This window comes from Triturus cristatus, chromosome 10, assembly GCF_964204655.1.
Source record: "Triturus cristatus chromosome 10, aTriCri1.1, whole genome shotgun sequence".
Taxonomy (NCBI): Eukaryota; Metazoa; Chordata; class Amphibia; order Caudata; family Salamandridae; genus Triturus; species Triturus cristatus.
This window is the reverse complement of record NC_140593.1, coordinates 134,458,955-134,482,851: the sequence shown is the minus strand read 5'-3', so window position 1 is coordinate 134,482,851 and position 23,897 is coordinate 134,458,955. Positions and strand designations below refer to the sequence as shown.

Genomic DNA, 23,897 nt, shown 5'->3' with positions numbered 1-23,897 from the left:
CTTCAGGAAGACCCTCAAGACCTGGCTCTTCGACTGACCGGAGCTGACCCTCCCACCCCAGCGCCTTGAGACCCTCATGGGTGAGTAGAGCGCTTAAAATTCCCTGATTGATTGATTGAATACTGGTTATCAGTCTTGAACAAGATATAGGATTGGACGATTCACCTGCAAGTGGCGCTAACATTATATTTTGAGGCAATTCAGCTATTAGGGTTTTTTCCCATATCAAAGTCAAGTACCAAGTAGGCTTCCCAGTGTGTTACGAAGAACAATGATTCATGTAATTTTCAATAATGGACCTTGCTATACATAATTAAAAATAAAATTGATGTTAATGATTATTACACTTACAATATTTGCCTTATCTCTAAGCACTAGTAGCAGGTATTAATTATTAATCATTTCAATGGTACTCATTCTATCCAACTCAAGAGGATGAAAAGTGGTTGGATCCGCCAGGACTTGAACCTGTGACCTGCAGGTTGAATGGCTGAATCAGTCCACTAAGACAGGCCTCTCTTTCTATGTATATTCATCCTCTCTGTCTCAGTTCTCTCTGCCTTACTTTGGTCTACCTCTCCTCTTTCCCAATACAACCAATATACCTCACCCAACTTCATCTCTCTCCCTTCCTCTCTCTCATGCCCTTGTCCCTCTCTCCGTTACTCTGTCTGCAGCTATACCTATCACTCGCAAACTTCTCTCTCTACTACAACCCTGACTGTTCTTTTCCCATCTGGCCTCCCTGTAGCTCTCCTCCATCTACTTCACTTTTCACATAACCTCATCTCTAAATTTACCTCCCCTCTCTACCTCTCTCTCCACACGTCTCCAGTACCTTACCTCTCTCTCTCAGCACTTTCTCTACTTCACCCCGCCTCGTAACATATCTCAGTTCTCTTTACCTCACATCTCCCTCCCCACCTCACCTCGCTGTACCCCAATACCTAACCTTTGAATTTTAGTACCTCGCCACCTCCTTTGTCTCTTGTTCTATCTCTGTGCCCTTTCCGTCACCTCTCTAAGTATCTTACTCCTTTCTGGCTACCTCTATTACTCTACTTCTACCCCTTTTTCTCAATCATCAATCGTTCTCTTTCTCTGTCTCTCTTTCACAAACACATACTCTCTCTGGACCCCTTCTCCATTTCAACTCACCCCTTGCACCTCAACATCTTTCTATATAGCTCTCTCTATCTCACCATATCTTCCTCCCACAAATCTCAACCTCTATATAAATCTCACATATGCTTCTCTATTTATGTATGTCTCAACTTGCTCTTTTGACTCTGCACATGTGCTCTCTATAACGTGTATCTGTTTTTTCTCAAGTCTCTCTTTCAACATATTCTCACTGTCTTTACCTCTATCTAATTCACCCCTTTTTCTACACAACCTCTTTCTACCTCACTCCTTGCAGTCCTGTACTTCTCTGCCTCGCTCTCTCTACATTTGCTTCTCCGTCTCTCTACCACACTCTAATACTTTACCCTTTTAATTACCTTTCTCTACCTACGTCTTCCTCTTTCTACCACTCCTGATCTTTCCTTCGAGCTACCTCACCTTTCACTATATACTCTACTCCTCTCCCTACCACAAAGATTATTCTACATTATCTCTACTCCCTTCTTCCTCTACTTGATGTCTCTCTCTATGCTGTTCTTTTTATGTCTCTGTCCATCTGATGTATTCCACTTTATCCCATTTCTCTTACTCAGCAGGATCACAGGAATTGTCTAGCCTGAAAAGTCCACACATATAAAAAGGAGAAGAGGGACAGAGCAGGAGAAGAGAAATTAAGAGAAGTGTATTAGATTGTAACCAATGGAATGGTGAAAATCCTCAGAGCAGAGCCATGTTTTTCACTGTTGCAGCAAGAAAGCTAGAACTGATGGGGGATATATTTGTGATTATAAATATTTGGCAACTAAAACTACAAATTCAAGTGCTATGTGCATATGGTTTCTTTTAATATTATACACTTGTCCACTAATCATCAAACAAGTCACCCTTTGTGTGTTTTCCTACAAAGGGAGTAATAAGCTGGTTAGACACCAGACCCAGATTTGTAAAAAATTCATGCAGTGCAGTAACTAAAGTTCCAGCGCTGCGTTGGATGAAAGGAAAAAAGCAGAAGATGATTATTGGCTCATCGGAGCCTTTGTGATACCAAACAATATGGAACTTGTGACAATAACAGTTTTGCAGTGTGAATCTTTCTGGATTCACTATGCTGTGCATTATTCCGCGATCTGGTGGTTGGGTCCGGAATCGTAGTCTTTCTTTTGTCTTTTTTTTTTTTTCCGTAGCCCAGGTGGGCGTCGACGTCCCACCATTTGGTGTACTTCTCGTGACGTCGGCATGCTTCCTGCGGAAGTCCCACCTTGGGGCGCCATCTTCAGATTCTTTTTTCCGCCGTTGGGTCTGGATCGTCACCGAGAAGCTCCAGAGTTTTTTAACGAAAAAAGATGAAGAGCACGAGTTTCATCGAAGGAAAATTAAAGCAGACTACAGACAGGAAGAACATCGAGCCGGGACGACGAAGAAGGAGGAAATCCTCGAGATCTTCGACGTCCAACGGAGAATGCGCACTCAGGGACACTGAGTGCAGGAATGGACAAAACACCTTTTAAATTCTGCCGTAACTGCCACCACAAATACGCGCAGAAGGACCAACATCCGGTCTGCAACCTTTGCCTGCCAGTCGACCACGAGAGCAAAGACTGCAACGTCTGCTCCGCCTTCACACCGAAGACACTCAGGGTGAGAGAGAGAGAGGCAGAGGAGAGCCAACTACAACATGGAAGGAAAAGGTAAGGCCCCGTCTCTGTACGAACTGGGCCTCTCCACCGACGATGAAGACAACGTCGCCGAGGGACCTGATGACTTCACGGTCGCAGAGACCGATAAGAAGACGTCTGACAAGGTAGGAGAGACATCGAGCACAAAAACCCCGAAAGGGCCCTGAAAAACAGAGACTGACTCTCGAAAACCAGAGTCTAAGTCCTCGAAGGGAACACAGGCGCCGAAAATTTCGACGACTGCGAGTGGATCCAAGGAAGAAAGGCCCAGCGGATCCTTCGAGAAGGACTCCCAGGTGCCAAAGGCCGCCGAAAAACAAAGTTCGTCGAAACAGGCCCACGAGATTGGGCGTTCGACGACGAAGGACAAGGTCGCGTCGATGCAAGCTCCGTCGAAAAGGCCAGCGCTCGACGCCGAACATGCCTCCGACATGGAGAAGAAAAAGAGAAGGCTCGAGGCGGAGATGGAGAGCATCCTTCAAAGGAAGAAGGAGTTCGACGAGAAGATGAAGAAATTCTCAATCGCAATGAAACCACCGACGGTTATCGTCGAGGTCGAAGAGCAGGACGAGTTCGACGCAGAAGAGCAGTCGAAAACTCCAGAAGAAGAGGAAGATGACCTCTACTATGAGGGAGAAGAGGAGGAGGAACAGCAATCTAACTACGGCTCGGCGCCGTTGTCGACGCAAGACCTGGAATGGCAGGACCTCGACGCCGAAAATCCAGAAGAGCCCTTGGAGACTTATTCTTCGAGGCCTTCGCCGCCAGATGATATTGGGGCTTACAACATGGTCGTAAAGAGCACGGCTGCAGCTTTTGGCGTGAAACTAGAGGAGGAAAAACCGAAAGCGGACTTTTTACTCGAGACACTGCTCCCCATCCAAACTAGGAGCCAGTTCCTCCCCATGCTTCAGAGTGTCATGAACCAGGGGAAGGAGGCATTCAAGGACCCTGCAACATGCAGATCCATCACACCCAGAACAGAGAAAAAATATAAACACTCCTCCCAGGACCCTCCATACATCAAGGGATCTGTCACAGCAGACTCCATTATCGCATCTACAGCCAGAAAAAGGGCCAATGTTCCGGCAACCTCTGGACCACCTCCTGACAAGGAGAGCAGAAGGATGGACCTCACTGGCAGAAAAATAGAGAGAAACGCGGCAATGCACTGGCGCATGGCAAACTCCAATGCACTACTGAACAGGCACCAGTACCAACATTGGGGCGAAATGGGGGACCTAATCAAGCATCTCCCCGAGCAATACCAACAAAGAGCTACGCATCTAGTGGAAGAGGGGAAGAATATAGCAAATTCATGCCTTAAAACAGCGTTGGACGGGGCAGAGACATCAAGCAGACTGATGGCAATAGGAATCACTGAAAGGAGACAGGCCTGGCTCAGAATTTCAGGATTCAAGCAAGAGGTACAGAACAACATCCTGAACACCCCTTTCAACGGAGAAACGCTGTTCGGGGCACCAGTCGATGAGAAACTCACCCAACTCAAAAAAGAGAATGAGACGGCGAGGTCCATGGGGGCCCTGCAATTCAGAGGGATGAGAAGAGGTACCCCGACACGGAGACCTTACGGAAGGTGAGGAAACTAGCCGGGAACATCACATCAAACATTCCAGCAAGGCCAGCAAGGCGAGGGTCACGGACAACAGGGGCAGCAGAAACAGAACTGGCAGTACCAGCCTCGGGCCAGTCCTTTCGCAGTAGGGGGAACGGACGAGGCCAAAGAAGAAGAGGGGGAGACCAACCCGCCTCAAAGTGACTTCGCATGGAGGAGGGTGCTCACCCACAACATCCCTCCAAGGGTAGAGCACAAAGGAACCAACAAAAGAGGGTTACACGAACCAAACGCCTACGAGCATGCAACACCGGTGGGCGGCAGACTCAGATTTTTCCTCCAAGACTGGAGAAAAATAACAACAGACAAATGGATACTCAACATCATACAGTACGGATACTGCATAGAGTTGGAAAGGAGACCCCCAAACAAAAAACCAAAGAGAAGGGAACACTCAGGACAAGAGCTAGCACAACTCGTAGAGGAAGCACTACAGCTACTCCAAAAGGAGGCCATAGAACCAGTACCTTTCAAAGAAAGGAACAAGGGAGTGTACTCAAACTACTTCCTGGTACCAAAGGTGGACGAAACACTAAGACCCATCCTGGATCTACGATTCCTAAACAAGTACGTAAGGACGCAAAAATTAAAAATTACATCCCTACAAGAATTACTCCCACAAATGAGAGACGGAGACTTCATGTCCACCGTGGATCTCAAAGATGCCTGCCTGCACATCCCAATGAACAGGCAGCACAGGAATCTGTTAAGGTTCACCATCAACAAGGATCACTACCAATTCACAACCTTGGCATTCGGTCTAAAGTCCGCACCAAGGGTTTTCACCAAATGCCTTGCAGCAGTAGCAGCGTACCTGCGGAGGGAAGGGATTCACGTGTATCCTTACCTCGACGACTGGCTAATAAAGGCAAGTTCACGCGAAAAATGCGAGGAACACGCACAGCGTGTCACAAGGACACTAACAAAGCTGGGGTTCTCAATACACTGGGGGAAATCATCAATGGAACCAGAACAAGTGAAATTTGAATTTCATGATGATAACTACTGTAGTTACTTTAGAAGTGTTCTGGTGATTCCCGGATGGAGATTTTTTATTATATTGAAGAATCTGTTTTCTGACAAGAATGTTAAATAGGTTTACCTGTTACAAGAAACTACTTCCATAAAGAAAAGCCTTTTCTTAGATCAATACTCTTGAAATCTCAGTAAACTACTAGCCCTGACAAAAACAACAAACTATGACCTCCATCTAGAAAACGTATGAACGAAAATGAGGCATCTTCTCATGACTAGTAATGGGTGAACTTGTTCAATGTGATGCTAAACAGGTTGTGACACTGCCTGTTTCAGCATTGCTATTAACAAAAAGGAATTCAAGTGCTTTCTGGCAACCAAGGAGCCAATCAGAATGGTCTGTACAGAGCGGCCAATTATGAATCTTTCAAGGGTAGCCAATCAGACTGGCTGAACAATTAGGTGGTCCTGCTAGTCTGACTGGCCCACCTTTCAACCAATCAGAATTGATCTTTATGATTATTCCATTGTAACTGCAGAACATCTGAAGTAGTCTGCACTTTCCTAGAGGGCTTAGTGGCCAACGGAGGTGGGGGGTTCTCATCTGTGGGTGGGCCAAGCAGCACACTGGCTTACAAGTGAATGGCAGTAGCGATTACTAGTAAGCCAGGAGCGCTACAAGAGTTCGTCTCACCCACTCACAGAAAAATGTTTGTGAATCTGGGCACACAGCTTATTTTACTAAACCCATATTTCATAAAACATCCAAAGAAATTGTTTAACTATTGTACTGTTCATTCAGAATACCACACTTGTACCGTATTAAAATCTATACTAACTGCTGTTTACTGCCCGTTTATAAAGTGTCTCTTACATATTAGACAAGCCCATTCATTGATCCATAGGGAGTAACTATGGAACAATTTCACTCACAATTATTTAAAACAAGCATTTGCAATGCAATAGGTCTCGCATTTATAAGAGTTTGAGCTATTGGCATTGTAAAATTACAATGCCTTTTATTTATGTTTTGGTTTTAAAACAAATAAAAGGCATTGTCATTTACAATGTCAGTAGCATAAACTCGCATAAAAGCAGTGTGTGGAGTGCAGCAGTGTGCGGCGTGCAGCAGTGTGCGGCGTGCAGCAGTGTGCGGCGTGCAGCAGTGTGTGGCGTGCAGCAGTGTGAGGTGTGCAGCAGTGTGTGGCGTGCAGCAGTGTGTGGTGTGCAGCAGTGTTTCGTGTAGCAGTGTGAGGCATGCTGCACTGTGTGGCGTGCAGCGGCGTGCAGCAGTGTGCTGCGTGCAGCAGTGTGCTGCGTGCAGCAGTGAGTAATGCAGCAGTGTGCAGCAGTGTGTGGCGTGCAGCAGTGTGTGGCGTGCAGCAGTGTTTCGTGTAGAATTGTGCGGCGTGCGTGCAGCAGTGTGTGGCGTGCAGCAGTGTTTCGTGTAGCAGTGTGAGGCATGCAGCACTGTGTGGCGTGCAGCAGTGTACAATTACTAGTAAGCCAGGAGCGCTACAAGAGTTAGTCTAACCCACTCACAGAAAAATGTTTGTGAATCGGGGCACACCGCTTATTTTTACTAAACCCATATTTCATAAAACATCCAAAGAAATTGTTGAACTATTGTACTGTTCATTCAGAATACCACACTTGTACCGTATTCAAATCTATACTAACTGCTGTTTACTGCCTGTTTATAAAGTGTCTCTTACATACGAGACAAGCCCATTCATTGATCCATAGGGAGTAACTATGGAACATTATCACTCACAATTATTTAAAACAAGCATTTGCAATGCAATAGGTCTCGCATTTATAAGAGTTTGAGCTATTGGCATTGTAAAATTACAATGCCTTTTATTTATGTTTTGGTTTTAAAACAAATAAAAGGCATTGTCATTTACAATGTCAGTAGCATAAACTTGCATAAAAGCAGTGTGTGGAGTGCAGCAGTGTGCGGCGTGCAGCAGTGTGAGGCGTGCAGCAGTGGCGTGTAGCAGTGTGTGGCGTGCAGCAGTGTGTGGCGTGCAGCAGTGTGTGGCGTGCAGCAGTGTTTCGTGTAGCAGTGAGGCATGCAGCACTGTATGGCGTGCAGCGCCGTGCAGCAGTGTGCTGCGTGCAGCAGTGTCGTGCAGCATGCAGCAGTGTGCGGCGTGCAGCAGTGTGTGGCGTGCAGCAGTGTTTTGTGTAGAATTGTGCGGCGTGCAGCAGTGTGTGGCGTGCAGCAGTGTTTCATGTAGCAGTGTGCGGCGTGCGTGCAGCAGTGTGTGGCGTGCAGCAGTGTTTCGTGTAGCAGTGTGAGGATGCAGCACTGTGTGGCGTGCAGCGGCGTGCAGCAGTGTGCAATTACTAGTAAGCCAGGAGCGCTACAAGAGTTAGTCTCACCCACTCACAGAAAAATGTTTGTGAATCGGGGCACACAGCTTATTTTACAAAACCCATGTTTCATAAAACATTCAAAGAAATTGTTGAACTATTGTACTGTTCATTCAGAATACCACACTTGTACCGTATTCAAATCTATACTTACTGCTGTTTACTGCCTGTTTATAAAGTGTCTCTTACATACGAGACAAGCCCATTCATTGATCCATAGAGAGTAACTATGGAACAATTTCACTCACAATTATTTAAAACAAGCATTTGCAATGCAATAGGTCTCGCATTTATAAGAGTTTGCGCTATTGGCATTGTAAAATTACAATGCCTTTTATTTATGTTTTGGTTTTAAGACAAAAGGCATTGTCATTTACAATGTCAGTAGCATAAACTAGCATAAAAGCAGTGTGTGGAGTGCAGCAGTGTGCGGCGTGCAGCAGTGTGCGGCGTGCAGCAGTGTGAGGCGTGCAGCACTGTGTGGCGTGCAGCAGCGTGCAGCGTGCAGCAGTGTCGTGCAGCATGCAGCAGTGAGTAATGCAGCAGTGTGCAGCAGTGTGTGGCGTGCAGCAGTGTGCGGCGTGCAGCAGTGTGTGGCGTGCAGCAGTGTTTCGTGTAGCATTCTGCGGCGTGCAGCAGTGTGTGGCGTGCAGCAGTGTGTGGCGTGCAGCAGTTTGTGGCGTGTAGCAGTGTGCGGCGTGCAGCAGTGTGAGGCGTGCAGCAGTGTGCGGCGTGTAGCAGTGTGTGGCGTGCAGCAGTGTGTGGCGTGCAGCAGTGTGTGGCGTGCAGCGGCATGCAGCAGTGTGTGGCGTGTAGCAGTGTGCGGCGTGCAGCATTGTGCGGCTTGCAGCAGTGTGAGGTGTGCAGCAGTGTGTGGCATGCAGCAGTGTGAGGTGTGCGGCAGTGTGAGGCGTGCAGCAGTGTGCGGCGTGCAGCAGTGTGCGGCATGCAGCAGTGTGCGGTGTGCAGCACTGTGCGGCGTGCAGCAGTGTGAGGCGTGCAGCAGTGTGCGGCGTGCAGCAGTGTGAGGCGTGCAGCAGTGTTTCGTGTAGCTGTGTGAGGCGTGCAGCAGTGTGCGGTGTGCAGCAGTGTGTAATGCAGCAGTGTGCGCAGCAGTGTGCGGCGTGCGGTAGTGTGCGGCGTGCGGCAGTGTGTGGCATGCAGCAGTGTGTGGCGTGCAGCAGTGTGTGGCGTGCAGCAGTGTGTGGCGTGGTTTGTAAACAACAAGAAAAGCGGACATCAAAGGAAGGGTGGGAGGGAACGAGCATATGGGGTGTGAGTTATAACGAAAGTTAATTGTTGTAAGAGGGGATGCAGGAAGTGAGACCGAGCGTGCGCTGGCGAAAGCAGTCTGCTGCTTTCAAGTCCGATGCCAGATGCCAGATGCCAGATTCGAGCTTGAATGCCTCACATGCAGTGGCCATAAACCGCATGCCTAAGGTCTTGTGCCCCTTACTAAATCTCTCTGAATGCGTGAGGCGGCGCACGCGCAGGAAGTAGCTGGTGGCAAATGGAATGCGCGTGGTTGTGCGCGTAACCGCCACCCGATCCGCCTGGGAAGCCTTTGGGAGCATTTTCTGAAGCCCCTACATAAGTCTCGCTGAGCGATCGCTTACGCGATAGCCAGGCGAGACCTAAAAAGGAAGTTAAATGTTTGCGACAGTCATCTTTAGCAAGGGTGTCAGGCAAATACTGTTTGCTTCATATTCGGGCAAAGACGGTGTCTATTATCTTCTGGAAAAACCTAATGGCCTTCAAATTTGAAACCTTCGTGACAGCCTCCTAAAGATTAATCACTGGATAACAAACCATCTTAAAATCAATGCATCAAAGACTTTAACCCTACTTACGAGCTTCCCCATAAATTCGGTGAAATTTATCACACCTGATAAAATCTGACTCGGCAGAGTTGGAAGTTATCGGATGTGAAATATCACCTAGTTACAACTTTTTGGGGAATAACGTGGATTTTGGTGCTTATGGCACCAAAATCTGCACTACTGGTCAATATCGTGAATTTTTCCCCTGATAAATTTCGGCAGGTTTGACCTCTCAGAATTTAGCAGGAGACAACTAAATGGTGTGATGATTATCAGTTACACACAACTCGTAATTCCTGTGCAAACATCGGTTTGCAGAGGGATCAGAACATAATGCTGAACTCGTAATGAGGGCCTTAGACTCTGACATGCGGAGACTGGAAGAGAGGGATACGAGCAGTTGATAACCTGGTCGTAAGAACTGGGAACACACCTATAGTTTCGAAAGAAGAAAGAAACTTAGGAGTTACCGTGGCTCGGCACTATCTATGAATCCCTAAGTTAACCAAAGTAAGTAAGTCCACATTTCATGCTATGCATCTTCTGAAATCTGGGGTGTTCACAGAAGATCCAGGTAGTTATATCCTTCACCATTTCATGACTAAATCATGCTTATGGTCTGCTCATGGAGCCTCAGTTATGAGTCACCTCAAAAAAACCTCACCGCCTACGTGTAAAACAAAGAACACACATGTCCCATGATCCCGAGGCCCATCAGGAGATAGAAGATCTACTTTCAAGTTACTCTGAATTACTCCCAAGGCAATAAATGGAAAGGGACAGTTTTCTTACAGATGAAGTTTAAGGGATGTTCACACAAAAAACATTATATTCTAGAGTAGAACCCTGACTAATCCTACTACATTATAAAAAAAAAATAAAACCATTGATGGCACATCTTTCTCAGTCTAAGCCACAAAATAGGGAACTCACCTCAGGCAAGGATACAAGCCACAGGCAACCAACTGGAATTCAGACAAATGATGAAGAGCTGGACATTTCAGACCTGAACCCAATGGAGATGGACAGCTCAGCATTACCCTACTATCACAGCGGATCGACACTGGCAACAGGACCCAACTCGCCAAAAGTAAAACCGGCCAAGCTCCTCAAGAGCCACATTTATCCCATCACCATCCTATGCTAATGACAAAGAGGCTACACTGTGACGTATCACAACAACAACTCCAATCGCAACAGAAGGCATTCTGCACAAGCGGCACAGAATAGGGATTAGAAGAGGATTTGTATCTTTCTCGAGGGAAGCATTACGATGTTTACCAAATAGAAAATTTGCATCCAGCTATGTAACAGCGAACCCTTACCAACTTCAGTCACACCCTGCATGTCTGATGCACAGAAGGCAGTCCTATCACAAGCATAAACTACAGATGTAAAAACAAATTGTGGCATTCTCTCCCTCTCTCCCCTTCAGCCTTTCTTACCAACTCATAAACCTACTAGACAATTGCTATCGATTAGAATCACAACTAGACTACAAACATCATGATAGCTGCAACATCCAGTTGCATGACTAGGTTGCTAATAATGTGAAACAGCCATGCTACCCACATACATGACAACCCATCATCCCTTAGAAAGAATCTGCTCAACACAACACACTGCATGAAGCTACAACCAAATTTTAAATTAAAACATAACTAAACAACTAACTCAGGGCTCCAAGGCATAGCGCGCTACCTGTCTAAAGACGCACTTTATAGCACCTCTTTAGGGCTAGTGAGCACTATATAATTACTCACAGCATACCTCTCCAGTCTGAAAATATCTGGGGAAAAGAGCTTGTATATATAAACCCTGCCATACTTTCGGCAGATGAGGGAATTAAAAATACCTAGATTGCCATGTGCCTCTGATGCTGTGAGACATTGACAGATGGGGAGTTTAGACAGACAGAACACAGGAGATTGTTATGATGCCTGAGGATAGTTTTGGACTTTCCTTTTTTAATATAGATGATTTGGATTAGTTATTTATTTTCATGAAATAGTCTCTGTGTAATTTTGTGTGTGTTATTCCGGCAAGATGTCTCAGTGATTTGTCGCTCACCAGTTTCATCTGGTGCGATCTGCAGGCCACTTGTTTAAATCCCAGCAGAGCCAACCCAGGCTTCCATCCTTCTGTGGTCAGTAGAGAGTAGCGCACTTAGAAAAGGCAGAAGCGCTCCATGAAGACGTAGTAAAAACAATCTTACGTTCTTTTTGTATTTAACTACATAACTTAATGACTGTTTTGCTTTCTATAACACCCAGGAATGGTCTATCCAGCTGCCAGAAATCAACAAGCATTTACAATGCAATGGTCTCGGCAATATTATAGGTAGAGCTATTGGTATTGCTCATTATTTTTTTATCATTTTTGTATCCCTAAATAAATGGCATTGTCATTTCTATTGGCATTAGCTTTTTTTTGCATATGTGATACCTATTGCATTAGCAGAGAGAGAGTGAGGTAGTGAGATGGAGAGAGAGAGTGAGGTATTGAAATAGAGATTGAGGTAGTGAGAGAGAGTGAGGTAGATAGAGAGTGAGATAGTGAGATAGAGAGTGAGGTAGCTAGAGAGTGAGGTAGTGAGATAGAGAGTGAGGTAGATAGACAGTGAGGTAGTGAGGGAGAGGGATGTTGTGAGGTAGTGATATATAAGCATAGAGTGATGTTGTGATGTAGTGAGATAGAGAGAAAGGTACATGCACCAGAGTGAGACAGAAATAGATAACACTCTGTCACGGCAGCGCTCTGAAGAAGTCACGAGCGAGAGAATACGCCTTCAGGCGTTTTACTGCAGCGACCAGCAAATGAATGAGCAAAGCTGCTCCATACTGGAAAGCACATACACACCCTGTGATTGTGGGCAAATCACTAATCTCTCCTTGCTTATCAAAAATGAGTGTCTCCTTGTGTAGTGTAACTGGTGCTCATGTTAAGCGCTCCCTATGCCTTCGGGTCGAGTTCTTGCTATAGAAAACTGCAAGAAATAAAAAAAAAATCTGGATCTGTAGAAATTATAGCTAACTAAACGTCCCAGGAGGGGAAGGAGGCAGCCCCGTCAGCCTGTTCGGATGAGTTGGACGTTTTGGCCGGATTGACATGTTAAACAAGAGTCCCAAACAGCACTGGGTAAGTGGGTGGGAGAGGGGGACACGGTGGCTTAGAGGGGGCGTCTACCTTTGTCTGCAGATGAAGAGGTGAGCTATGCAAATGGCGGGCATTAGCAAGGAAATAAATACTCCCGATCTTCAAATGCCCCTTTGCTGGGGGTTGAACCTCCTGCAATTAACCTGTCAGTTAATCCACAGAGATCAAACATTATGAGCTGGAATTGGAAAAAACTCACTTCGGTGCCCATGCCACGCCCCATTTCACCTAAACCACCACACATCCTTCAACATGGTATGGATGAAAGGGGAACTTTAAATTAATCAATCAATCAATCAAGGCATTTATAGAGCGCGCTACTCACCCGGAGGGTCTCAAGGCGCATGGGGGGGGGGGTGAGGTGCCGCTACTGCTCGAACAGCCAGGTCTTGAGTTTCTTCCTGAAGGAGAGGTGGTCTTGGGTCAGGCGAAGGTCGGTCGGGAGGGTGTTCCAGGTCTTGGCGGCCAGGTAGGAGAAGGACCTTCCTCCTGTTGTCGCTCTTCGGATGCGGGGGACGGCGGCGAAGGCGTGGTTGGTCGATCGAAGGTGGCGTATGGGAGCGTAGAAGTTGAGGCGGTTGTTGAGGTAGCTCGGGCCTTGGTCGTGTAGGGCTTTGTGTGCGTGGGTGAGGAGACGGAAGGTGATTCTCTTGTTGACGGGGAGCCAGTGCAGGTCTCTCAGATGTCCGGAGATGTGGTTGCGTCGGGGGATGTCGAGGATGAGTCTGGCTGAGGCGTTCTGGATCCGCTGGAGTCTCTTCTGGAGCTTGGCGGTGGTTCCGGCGTAGAGGGCGTTGCCGTAGTCCAGTCGGCTGGTGACGAGGGCCTGGGTGACCGTCTTCCTAGTCTCGGTGGGGATCCACCGGAAGATCTTCCGTAGCATGCGCAGGATGTTAAAGCAGGATGCGGAGACGGCGTTGACTTGTCTGGTCATGGAGAGGGAGGAGTCCAGGATGAAGCCCAGGTTGCCGTGCGTGGTCTGTCGGTTTGGGTGCGGTGCCCAGGGCGGGGGGCCACCATGAGTCGTCCCAGGCGGAGGGCGAGGGGCCCAGGATGAGGACTTCCGTCTTGTCTGAGTTCAGTTTCAGGCGGCTGGTCGTCATCCACTCGGCTACGTCTTTCATCCCTTCGTGGAGGTTGGTTCTGGCGGCGGCTGGGTCGTTGGTCAGGGAGAGGATCAGCTGGGTGTCGTCGGCGTAGGAGATGATGTTGAGGTTGTGTTGGCGTGCGATGGCCGCAAGGGGGCTCATGTAGACGTTGAAGAGGGTGGGGCTGAGCGAGGAGCCCTGGGGAACGCCGCAGATGACTTCCGTGGCTGCAGATCTGAACGGTGGTAGGCGAACTCTCTGTGTCCTTCCAGCGAGGAAGGAGATGATCCATTCCAGTGCCTTCTCCTGGATTCCGATGTTGCTGAGGCGCTGCACTAGGGTGCAGTGGCAAACAGTGTTGAACGCCGCGGAGAGGTCTAGGAGGATGAGGGCCGCTGTCTCACCCTTGTCCAGCAGGGCTCGGATGTCATCGGTGGCAGCGATGAGGGCGGTCTCGGTGCTATGGTTGGCTCGGAAGCCCGACTGTGAGGGGTCGAGGGATCCATTCGTCTCGAGGAAGGCGGCCAGCTGCTTGTTGACGGTCTTCTCGATGACTTTGGCTGGGAACGGGAGGAGTGAGATGGGGCGGTAATTCTTGAGTTCGGTAGGGTCCGCTGTTGGTTTCTTTAGTAGAGCGCTGAGTTCGGCGTGTTTCCAGCTCTCAGGGAAGGTAGCGGTGTCGAAGGAGGTGTTGATGATGTCCCGCAGGTGGGGTGCGATGACAGCGTCGGCCTTGTTGAAGACGTGGTGGGGGCAGGGGTCGGTCGGAGATCCGGAGTGGATAGAGTTCATCGTGCAGATGGTGTCTTCTGTGTTGATCTGGGTCCAGGCGCTGAGGGTGGTGGTGGGGGGCGTTGGTGCGGTCGTTGGGAGCGTTGTTTGTGGGCTGAAGCTGTTGTGTATGTCCGCGATCTTGTTGTGGAAGTAGGAGGCGAGGGAGTTGCAGAGGTCTTGCGACGGGGTGAAGTCTTTGTTTACGGCGTTGGGGTTGGAGAGCTCTTTCACGATGTTGAAAAGTTCCTTGCAGTTGTGTGCGTTGTTGTCCAGCCGGTCCTTGAATGCTGTTTTCTTGGTGGCGTGGATCAGTTGATGGTGCTTCCGGGTGGCGAGCTTGAGGTTGGTCATGTTGTCCGGTGTTGGCTCCCTTCTCCAGGCTTTCTCGAGGGCTCGGCAGTTCTTCTTGGAGCTCTTGAGTTCGTCGGTGAACCATGGAGCCTTCTTGCTGCCGGGTCTGCTAGGCGGGGTACTCAGTGGGGCGAGGTCATCTGCGCAGTTGCTGATCCACTTCGTGAGGTTGTCGGCGGCCTGGCTGGGGATCGCTGAGCTGGCGGGAGGGTGCTGGCTCAGGGAAGCGGCGAGCTGGTCTGCTGTGATCTTGTTCCAGTTTCTACGAGCAACCTGTTGCTGGTGGTGGTGGATCGTGGATCTTGGATCTTCTGAAGGTGAAGTGGATGCAACTGTGGTCCGTCCAGTGGAGTCCGGTGGCGTGGCTGAAGACGATGTCCTTGCTGGATGAGAAGACAGCGTCGAGCGTGTGTCCGGCGAGGTGGGTGGGGGTGGTTAAGCATCTCCTCCCACAAAAAGTGAAGAACATTTTTTTTATTGAAAGTTCATGGGTGGCCCTAATGAAGGGAATTCATGCCAAAGACAGAAAGGACTACTATTGGAGCCATCCTCCAATGGGTGAAAACATTTCACTTTATAAGAGAGGAAAGAAGACGCCCGATAAGCGTATGCACTTTTCAATTAAAAAGGAAATGGCTTTCTTGGTTTCAGACTGTTTTTTTGAACCATAAAAGCCATTCTGAAAGAAAACGTTTAGTGTTTGGAGGAACTAGTCCAAAGCCTACGGGGTAAAGTGATTACCGTACCTACAGGCCCGCCGTCCTGGGAGCTCAGAGGTCGGTGCCGTTCTAAAGGTGAGCTCCAGTCAGTGCACTCCTTCCAGCCTCACCTGAGACGCTTATATGTCCAGCCCTGAAAGAACAGCCGAGCTGGAGACAGACTCTTCTGCAGCTGTCCCTTCGGGGCCTGGTGATGACAGACTGGCGTCAGGGTAGATCCCTGTGATTACAGGTAACAGGCGTGTAATGAGGAGGTGGGCTGTTGGGCGTGTAAACGTGCACTTACACTCACACACTGACAACCCCCAGCCAGGACTGTCCTTTAGACTGGCAGCCGCTACCACCAGAATGAGGGCGCTCTGTAACAGCAGCGTCTGCGTTTACTTTAGAAATTAAGCATCTTTCTACAAAGCGGTTCACGGAAATTACAACAGGAGGTAGACATATTTGATGTGTCATTTGTTGCACGCTTCTTTCAGAGTTCCGGAACAGAGCATATTTCCAAACCCTTAAGCAGTGAAAACAAAAGGACATAGGAAGGGAAACATTTCAGAAAGCTAGGCTGGGAAATGAAGCTGTATGTTTTGGGGCTCAAAGAGAATGCTCTCGTGAACTTTCACAAATCGCATCAGCATATATTCGCAAGTGGCCCTGTTATATTCGGGCTAAAATGCAAATAAATATTCACAGTTGAAGGTTGTACCAAATATTTGGGCGTAGAAGACAGCCAGGTCGCCTAAAAATGTGTTATTGTGTTAAAACCTTAAATTCCACCAATCCGCTGTGCGTTGCTCTGAAATGGGTGGCGGCATGTTATCTCCCTCTTGATTGGTGGAGCCCCACATACTACTATGCTGCATGGCCATACAGCTGTGATATACCGCATAACACAGGTATAAAGCACATTCCACATAACAGCAGGGCTACGTAGCGCGAGGCAAAGGATATCACTGGTAATATATGTAAAGTAATTATGTTTATAGTATTAAAAACACGATTAGTGAGACTGAAAGACAGAGCTTGATAGACGGATATCATAATAAGCCCTGTGGGAGCCTGCCTTCCACCCAGGAACATACTTCTCTGAAGCCACTCTATGAAGATACGGCATTTACATCAGTGATTTCCAGCACAGGACAAATAAGGAAAGTGAAAACAGATGGATGAAGAGTTAATTTAAACAAGTCTTACGTGCATGAGGGAATCGTCGTTGAGGGAATCGCCCTGAACACCACCGCCTTTCTCCGAAGCGAAGCAGAAATGCCTCGGAGAAACGCAGCGGCGTTTCAGATTCAGGGGCGTGGCTAAAAAGTGGAAAGAACAGCACGGAACACGCCCCCGAATCTGAAAAAGACGGAGCCTATTTGGAGGGACGGCTCTCTCCTCCAATGGCTGGCCTCCGTTTAGGAAGCCAGCCAATGGAGGAGAAGCAAAAAGAGAGGCGGGCTAAATAGCCACTCTAAGAAACATTAAATCTCCGGACTTCCGGTTCTGCCTTCGGCAGACCGGACGGTCCCTCGACCTAAAAATAATGACTCACCTCGCTCTGCGTCACATTCTGGGGACGATGCCCCGCTGCACTCGCTCCGCGGGCCCAGGACAGGAGAGTTCAGTCTGAAATCGGACAGGGAGACCGGACTCGACAGGTCCAGGCTCTCGGGTCGAACGGTTGGAGAAAAGGACCCGGGCATCTCCTCGGGACTCGTAGGACCAGAGCTGTAGCTGGACACAGACTGCGTTTCGGAATCGTCTTCAGAGACCAGGCTGCTCAGGTTGTCGTCGTCAAACACTTCTGAGGTCACTATGGGGAAATAGGATATATGTCACTCACTAGTAGAGAAATGCCATCGGAAAACATAACACGTTGACATCAGGGAACATTCATCTATCATGTACTACCTACTTGGTTACCATGAATCTGGTGCACCTAGTCAAAGCAGCAGAACTTGAAGAAAAAAAATCTGCAGCTGGTTTCTATATTTTCTTTAGGTATCCACTTTTTGATTTAGGGCCTCTTTTGCCTTTCAGAGATTCCATTATATATTTCAAACACACAGTTCATTTTAAGAAATATAAATACATTTCATTCTGGTCAAACCTGTACAACGCTGCTGCTGCTGTAGCCTTCAAGCCTAATGGTTGAATTTGGCATTTTGAAAATAAGAGAAAGAGGTGGAGTAAATTAAATTACAATCCTCAAAAAAGAAAATTTCAAATAAAAGCTTAAATACGTTTAGTGGGTTACACTTCTAGAAATGTCTTCATTTGAGGTCAGTTGGATCGAATGTTAAATGTCTGAACAGAGTGTAAAGGTTCATCCTAATGTGTCATCTTCAATGACTACTGAAGCTCCTGTCACATCACACACAGGGTGCAGTGAGTCTCTGCCCTGCAGCGTTGAGTGCGGTGGTAGAGATGGAGCAGCGGGCATCCGTGTTTGAATGGGAACAGAGCAGAAGTAAAACAAATTGGCAGGGAGTGGAATGGATTTGCACAGTGGTTACCCAACCCTCTAACCTCCACTGTCAATCTGTATAGAAGCTACGGACGGCAAAAGCACAAATTCAGTCATGAACTGGACAAATTCAGTCATGAACTGGACATGGACAAGGTGGCAGCACAGGGGTGGATAAAGCCAGAAGACCACAGGTCAAAGCTTGAGGTTTTCATACTTTTTTTCTTTAGCAGTTTTATATAGCTCAAGCTCAACCCAAAGGAATTGAGGCCCTTTGCATGAGCGCCAGTTACATTACACATGGACACATTCATTTTGTGTAGGCACGGGGAGGATTAAGTGATTCTTCCAGAACCACAGGATGTTGAGCTGACGGTGAGACACAAACCTGGGTCCCCAGCTCCAAGATCAGCAGCTCTGGCCGTTACCATTCAACGACAAAATCCACTTCCACGTACTCCATATAAACCTCCGATCTTCCAACTTCGCACTGGCCAAAACCCCTCGCATCCACACAGCCAGAGCAGGCAGAAGATCCTTCTCTCACATTGCAGCCAAGACCTGGAACGAGCTACCGGCAGACATCAGATGCGCCCCTCCCTGAACACCTTCAGGAAGACCCTCAAGACCTGGCTCTTCGGCTAAACAGATCTGCGCCCCCCCCCCCCCCCCAACATCTTGAGACCCTCACGGGTGAGTAGCGCACTTACAATTCCCTGATTGATTGACCAGGCTTTCAAATAGATGCCAACAGGCCCTGTCAGTGCCTTGTCAGCGTATGATTAAAAAAAAAGGGTTCGAGCTCCTCTTAACTTATTTTAAAAAAAGGAACCAAGTTCTGCCATGAAAAATGATTACTCTCTACTGATGAAAAACAAAGTTTTTCTTGTAAAACCCTCACCCACCAGGGTTACCCCTTGGTGGCATACTTCATCGTCGGGTTCATCCCGTACCGCTACGGATCGGGGTGTGCACCGACCTATGGATTACGTGCGAGCACTTTTTTATTCTATACAATGATAAAGAAAGTGTTGAGAGGGGTAGTGGTGGCTATGGTGAAGTTTAAATATACCTGGCTAGCAGGTGTATCCTAATTTATTTCTCCCTCTAGTCGGTATGGTTAAAAAGAGAGGAGGGGAGAATTTAGGAAAAGAGTTTGTTATAAGTCTGATTTCCTAAAAGGTCGACATGTTTCAAGCCGTACCCCTAATTGGCTCTTCTTCAGAACCTAGGGAATCTAGCTCCCTGGTACCCCTCCTGTTCGTTCTGAATGGACACACACTACTTGCATGCCAAGAAATATAAATAAATACATCTACCACCTACTAGGCGTTCAATGTCTGTTTGTATATAAAATGCTTCAATGTCCCATCATGGTTCCTCCGGGGGAGAGGGTGGCAGGATTCCAGAGTACTGAGTAAATCAACAAGGATGGACCAGGGAATCAATCCGGGAATTGAAGGGGGACGTGACTGCCTAATAAATAGAACGTCAGTGAGGGCGTCTAAGTCACCTGGAGTCCAGCGCCATGAGTTACTTGATTCCCTGGTCCATCCTTGTTGTACTCTGGAATCCTGTTTCCCGAAATGCCTCGTTCCACTCCCCGTTGCCTAATTGCCCGATACGAACGCAGCACTGTTGTAAGAACTGCTGCAACTTTTACGAGTTACCTTGCCCCTTTGACCACGAGTTAAGTCTCGTCCTTACAGAACTGCTGAATTACATCGCCTGTCTTTAATCGGATTAAGCCCCTTTTCATCCATTCCCAGAATTCATTGGACCTGTCCTTCTATTGTTTCCCCACTTTAAGAATCTCTCACCCATATAGCACTGTTGTGAACATCACAACCCAGTCCTGACGATGATCCCAATTTAACCGGATCGAAACGCCGTCGACCTTTCAGCTCAATTGATGGCCTTATGGTTCTTCAAATTAATGTACAATTACTTTTATTGTTGAAAATTGAATTTAGAACCTTTGTAATTATTGCTCCATTTTTCACTTTCACTTCACATTGCGCCGTCCCTTGCTGATCTCACCTTGTCACTTGCGTCGCCGTCTCCGTGTCACATACACTTTAAGCACCAAGTACAAGTCCGGGTTGTCTTTATGGTATATTAATTTTACGTACAGTGCCGTTCCAACTGTTCCATTATTTTGTTTATTTAAATTTATACATGTCTTCATGTAAGTAATCTTTTTGATTCAATACAGTATGTCTTTTCTTAATTTTTTCTTTTTCGGAGTCTTCCTTATCTCTTCTGTAATGTTGTGTACATGCAATTTATCTGTCTGTGTTGAATGATACCAGTTGAGAGTTATTATTGTTATTTACATTCTCACCCTATCTCAACGAGGTTTACGGGTTTATGCTCCTGTTGTTTCTCTTACATATATTACAAACATGATTTATTTTACAGCATATTTGCAGTATCCACCAGAAATTTCACTGGAATGCTCATATACATGCCGTGTGATCGGTTTCCGTGTACGATCGAGGACGTGATTTAAGTTAGCTGAGTATCTTGTTGGTTATCATGGAATAGTTGACATACAATCGTAAACAACTCACATTTTATGTAACTGCAGGAAGAGTTCCAATCACAGCATTATCCACAACCCTGTCCATTGTCCATAGCAGCTGAGTAGCCCCTAGCGGCATGCTAGACGTAAAGAAAATTTAGGAGATACCAATTTCACAAGGCAGGGGTGCTCACAATTAGACATGAAGTGAAATCAGAATGAGTTCCAGAGGAATAATCAATGGAAGGAGTTTTTGCCTTGGAAGGTAATTGGCTTGTTGCCTTCCAACATTTGTTGATTTTAGAGCAAATTTGATGCACAAATTGTGGATCTCTGGCCAGCGGCTTAGAATGGTTTTGCCTTAGAATTAGTACATGCCTTCTCGTTGTCAGATTCTGGTCTTTGCAGTGGGGAGCATGTCAGTCTACTGTCACCTATAATGACTGATAAAATACAAACTATGTATGCTGAAGACACGTAAACTCACAATACACTGAGTGTGTCTAGTTGGAACTTGATGCAAAGTCAAGAGTGGCTTGTAAAACACAGGCCGACAACATCATCCTGTAACGTACTGCAAATATGAACCAATCGAAACATGTGATTCCAGGTGATCAAAGTAGGGTTCATCAAGGCATTCACAAGACAGGATTGTGGAGAAGACGGTCAATTATCCTTATGGCAAGGGCTGCGGAGGATATGCACCTTGTTATTTGTCATGCAGCACACTGAAGCCGCTCAAATGATGGATGGCTGCCCTTCCAGCAGGACAAGGAACTCATTGTGCTCCTAGCAAAGCAAGAGTCTTTGTACGAAGCGACAAAGAGGAAAATGGCTGGTTCAAGAGGGCAGCCACTCTCCTGGTATCGCTACAATATGACGTTAATGTGAAGGAAGGAGAGATTGCACACTGTTCGCATGACTTGGCAACAATCCCTTAATAAGATATAGTATCCACAGCTGCATTCGGAAAAAACAAACAAATCATATTTTTCTTTATCGTTTTTTGCCATTGTGTGTAAGTGAGCTGGCGAATACTTATAGCTGTGGGGCAGCAAGGGTTCGAGTATGGTGCTGACCAACCAGAATTCAAAAGACAAAATGGAGAGAGAGAGAGAATGTTTGTGCACACGAAAACATATACATTTCAAGGCCAACGAAACGTGAACTAGTGGGATTCTACAGTGGTCAATATATACAATTAATTAGTGGTAGGTGTCCTTCTGGGTGTATTTGCTGATTGTGTTTCCTCGACATCTACTAGAATATTATCCAAAGCACCTCTTACAGCAATAGGTTGAGGAGTGGTTTGCTTTGCTGATTTTATTGACCGAAATGTCAATTTGCAAGTGTCAATCACAAGTTAACTGCTAGGGGAACAGAATTTAATTAAATGACAAATTCCCCAGCCCATAATATTGTCAAATGAATTAATCGGCTGCACTTCAAGTAATCTCAGGAGGCCCAAAAAATAGCAATCCGCAAAGATTGTTACTAAATGAATTTCGAGCATACCAATTTCTGAACAATTTGGCTTGACTGTTGTTAATTAAGAAAAGCTCCCAAATTGGCTTGATCAAATGTAATTAAGGATGCAGCTATGTGAGCTGATACTGTGTGGATTTGAGGTGGAAGGGGAACTTGGTGCAAAGTTTGTTGTTGGAGTTAGGATATAAATGTTGCATACATTGTTGATAGAAATCCTCTGCACATGGAGTACTGTTTCCTCAGTGAGTGCTTGTCTGTAAGTTGTGTGTACTTCCCCAACCCTCTAAGGCCAATGAGGGAAACCTGCATACCTTGCAGTGGTTGGAGAACTGTTTACTTCCATTTCCCACTAACGACCTCAGAAGAAACTATCAGTATATCTAGAACCTTTATGTAAAATACAAATCTTCAACTGGTGAAAGCCTCTCGATTGGATTCCCTGAGACAGTGCTGATATTAATACTCTCATATCGCGGCTCACTTGGTAGCTGTATGTCATTACATCAAGGCCAATAGTATCGACTGCAATATTATTGCATCCACTACACTGCCTACCACTAAGTCACAAGGTAAACATATAATTACTATTATTACCTCTGCCTACACTTGCAATGTGGTGGTTAGATCAATGTAGTGAACGAGATATTATTGTCATGTGATGGAATCCATGCAATATATGGGTATAACATTGAAGCAGCCCGTAGCGCCACACCACCCTTTCTGTAATCATAATCACAAACAATAGAGCTGGCCAGAGGCAGATCTACTTTACGAGTGGCTCAGGAGATGTTTGCGTTCTACGTACTGGATATACTGTCGGGCTCAGATTTGCTGATGCTCGGATCATCGATTGAGACGTTGCTGCCTTCTGCGCCCACCCCGCGCCCTCGCGGGCCCATGAGGCTGGAGCGCCTCTTTTCATGGATCTCGTCAGAGATCATCTCCAGGTTCTTGAGGGCCATTTTGTACTCTCCTTTGGCCAGCGATAGTTTACTTTGGAGGTCATCCACCAGTTTCTTCAGTTGCTAATTGAAAAAGGAGAAGAAAAAATGTTTAAGATCTTCATGCGGCCATTTTGTATCTTTAACAAGAATTTATAGGAGTTTTTCGTGAAAATGTAACTACTCCTGCTCTCCCCAAGGGTCATTGTGAAATCATGTTTTGCAAGAAAAAAAATGTCTACTCCTTACCTCCCTCCACCTACGCTTCTGAATTTGGTCCCCACAACGTGTCACAGTATGTCACGAGTAAGATCAGTAGAGTAGCAAGACCCCCCTTGATACGGCATTTAAGCATGGCCCTCTAACTGATCACAGACAAATTTCATCAAACCCTCTGGACTCTGATTCACAAAAGTCTTTTGTGTACAACTTTGATTTATAAATGGCTGATATACAAGTTAAAGTTCATTTTTCTATTCACAAAAAGTGAACTTGCATTTGAAAATAAATGAATTTACATCAAATGTAATGCCAGTACGTTGTGAAGTGGGCGTCCAAGAGCCAGGATGCCTTGGCATGTTTTTACACACCCAAGATCTTGTGACTTTTGTCGGTATTCACAAATAGATTAGCTGCACATTTCCACCCTGCAATGTGTCAGAGATTTACAGCTGCCAGAGAGAAGAGTAAATCTGTTTGCAAGGGTTGTAACCGGAAGATCACCACCAGAAATGTATGCGTGTCAGGGTATGAGCTTCTCTACAGTGAAAAATAATTTCCCGATTGAAAA

General features: G+C 46.7%; 1 protein-coding gene across 1 annotated transcript in view; it reads right to left on the bottom strand.

Annotated features, from left to right (window-relative positions):
* SH3BP5 (SH3 domain binding protein 5) overlaps positions 1 to 23,897 on the bottom strand; it is a 225,354-nt gene that overhangs the window by 2,615 nt on the left and 198,842 nt on the right. Inside the window, exons 7-8 of the mRNA XM_085630638.1 lie at positions 22,972 to 23,191; positions 17,240 to 17,500 (exon numbers count right to left, since the gene is read on the bottom strand). Coding sequence (XP_085486764.1) covers positions 17,240 to 17,500; positions 22,972 to 23,191 — 481 coding nt within the window. The remainder of the gene's footprint in view (positions 1 to 17,239; positions 17,501 to 22,971; positions 23,192 to 23,897) is intronic.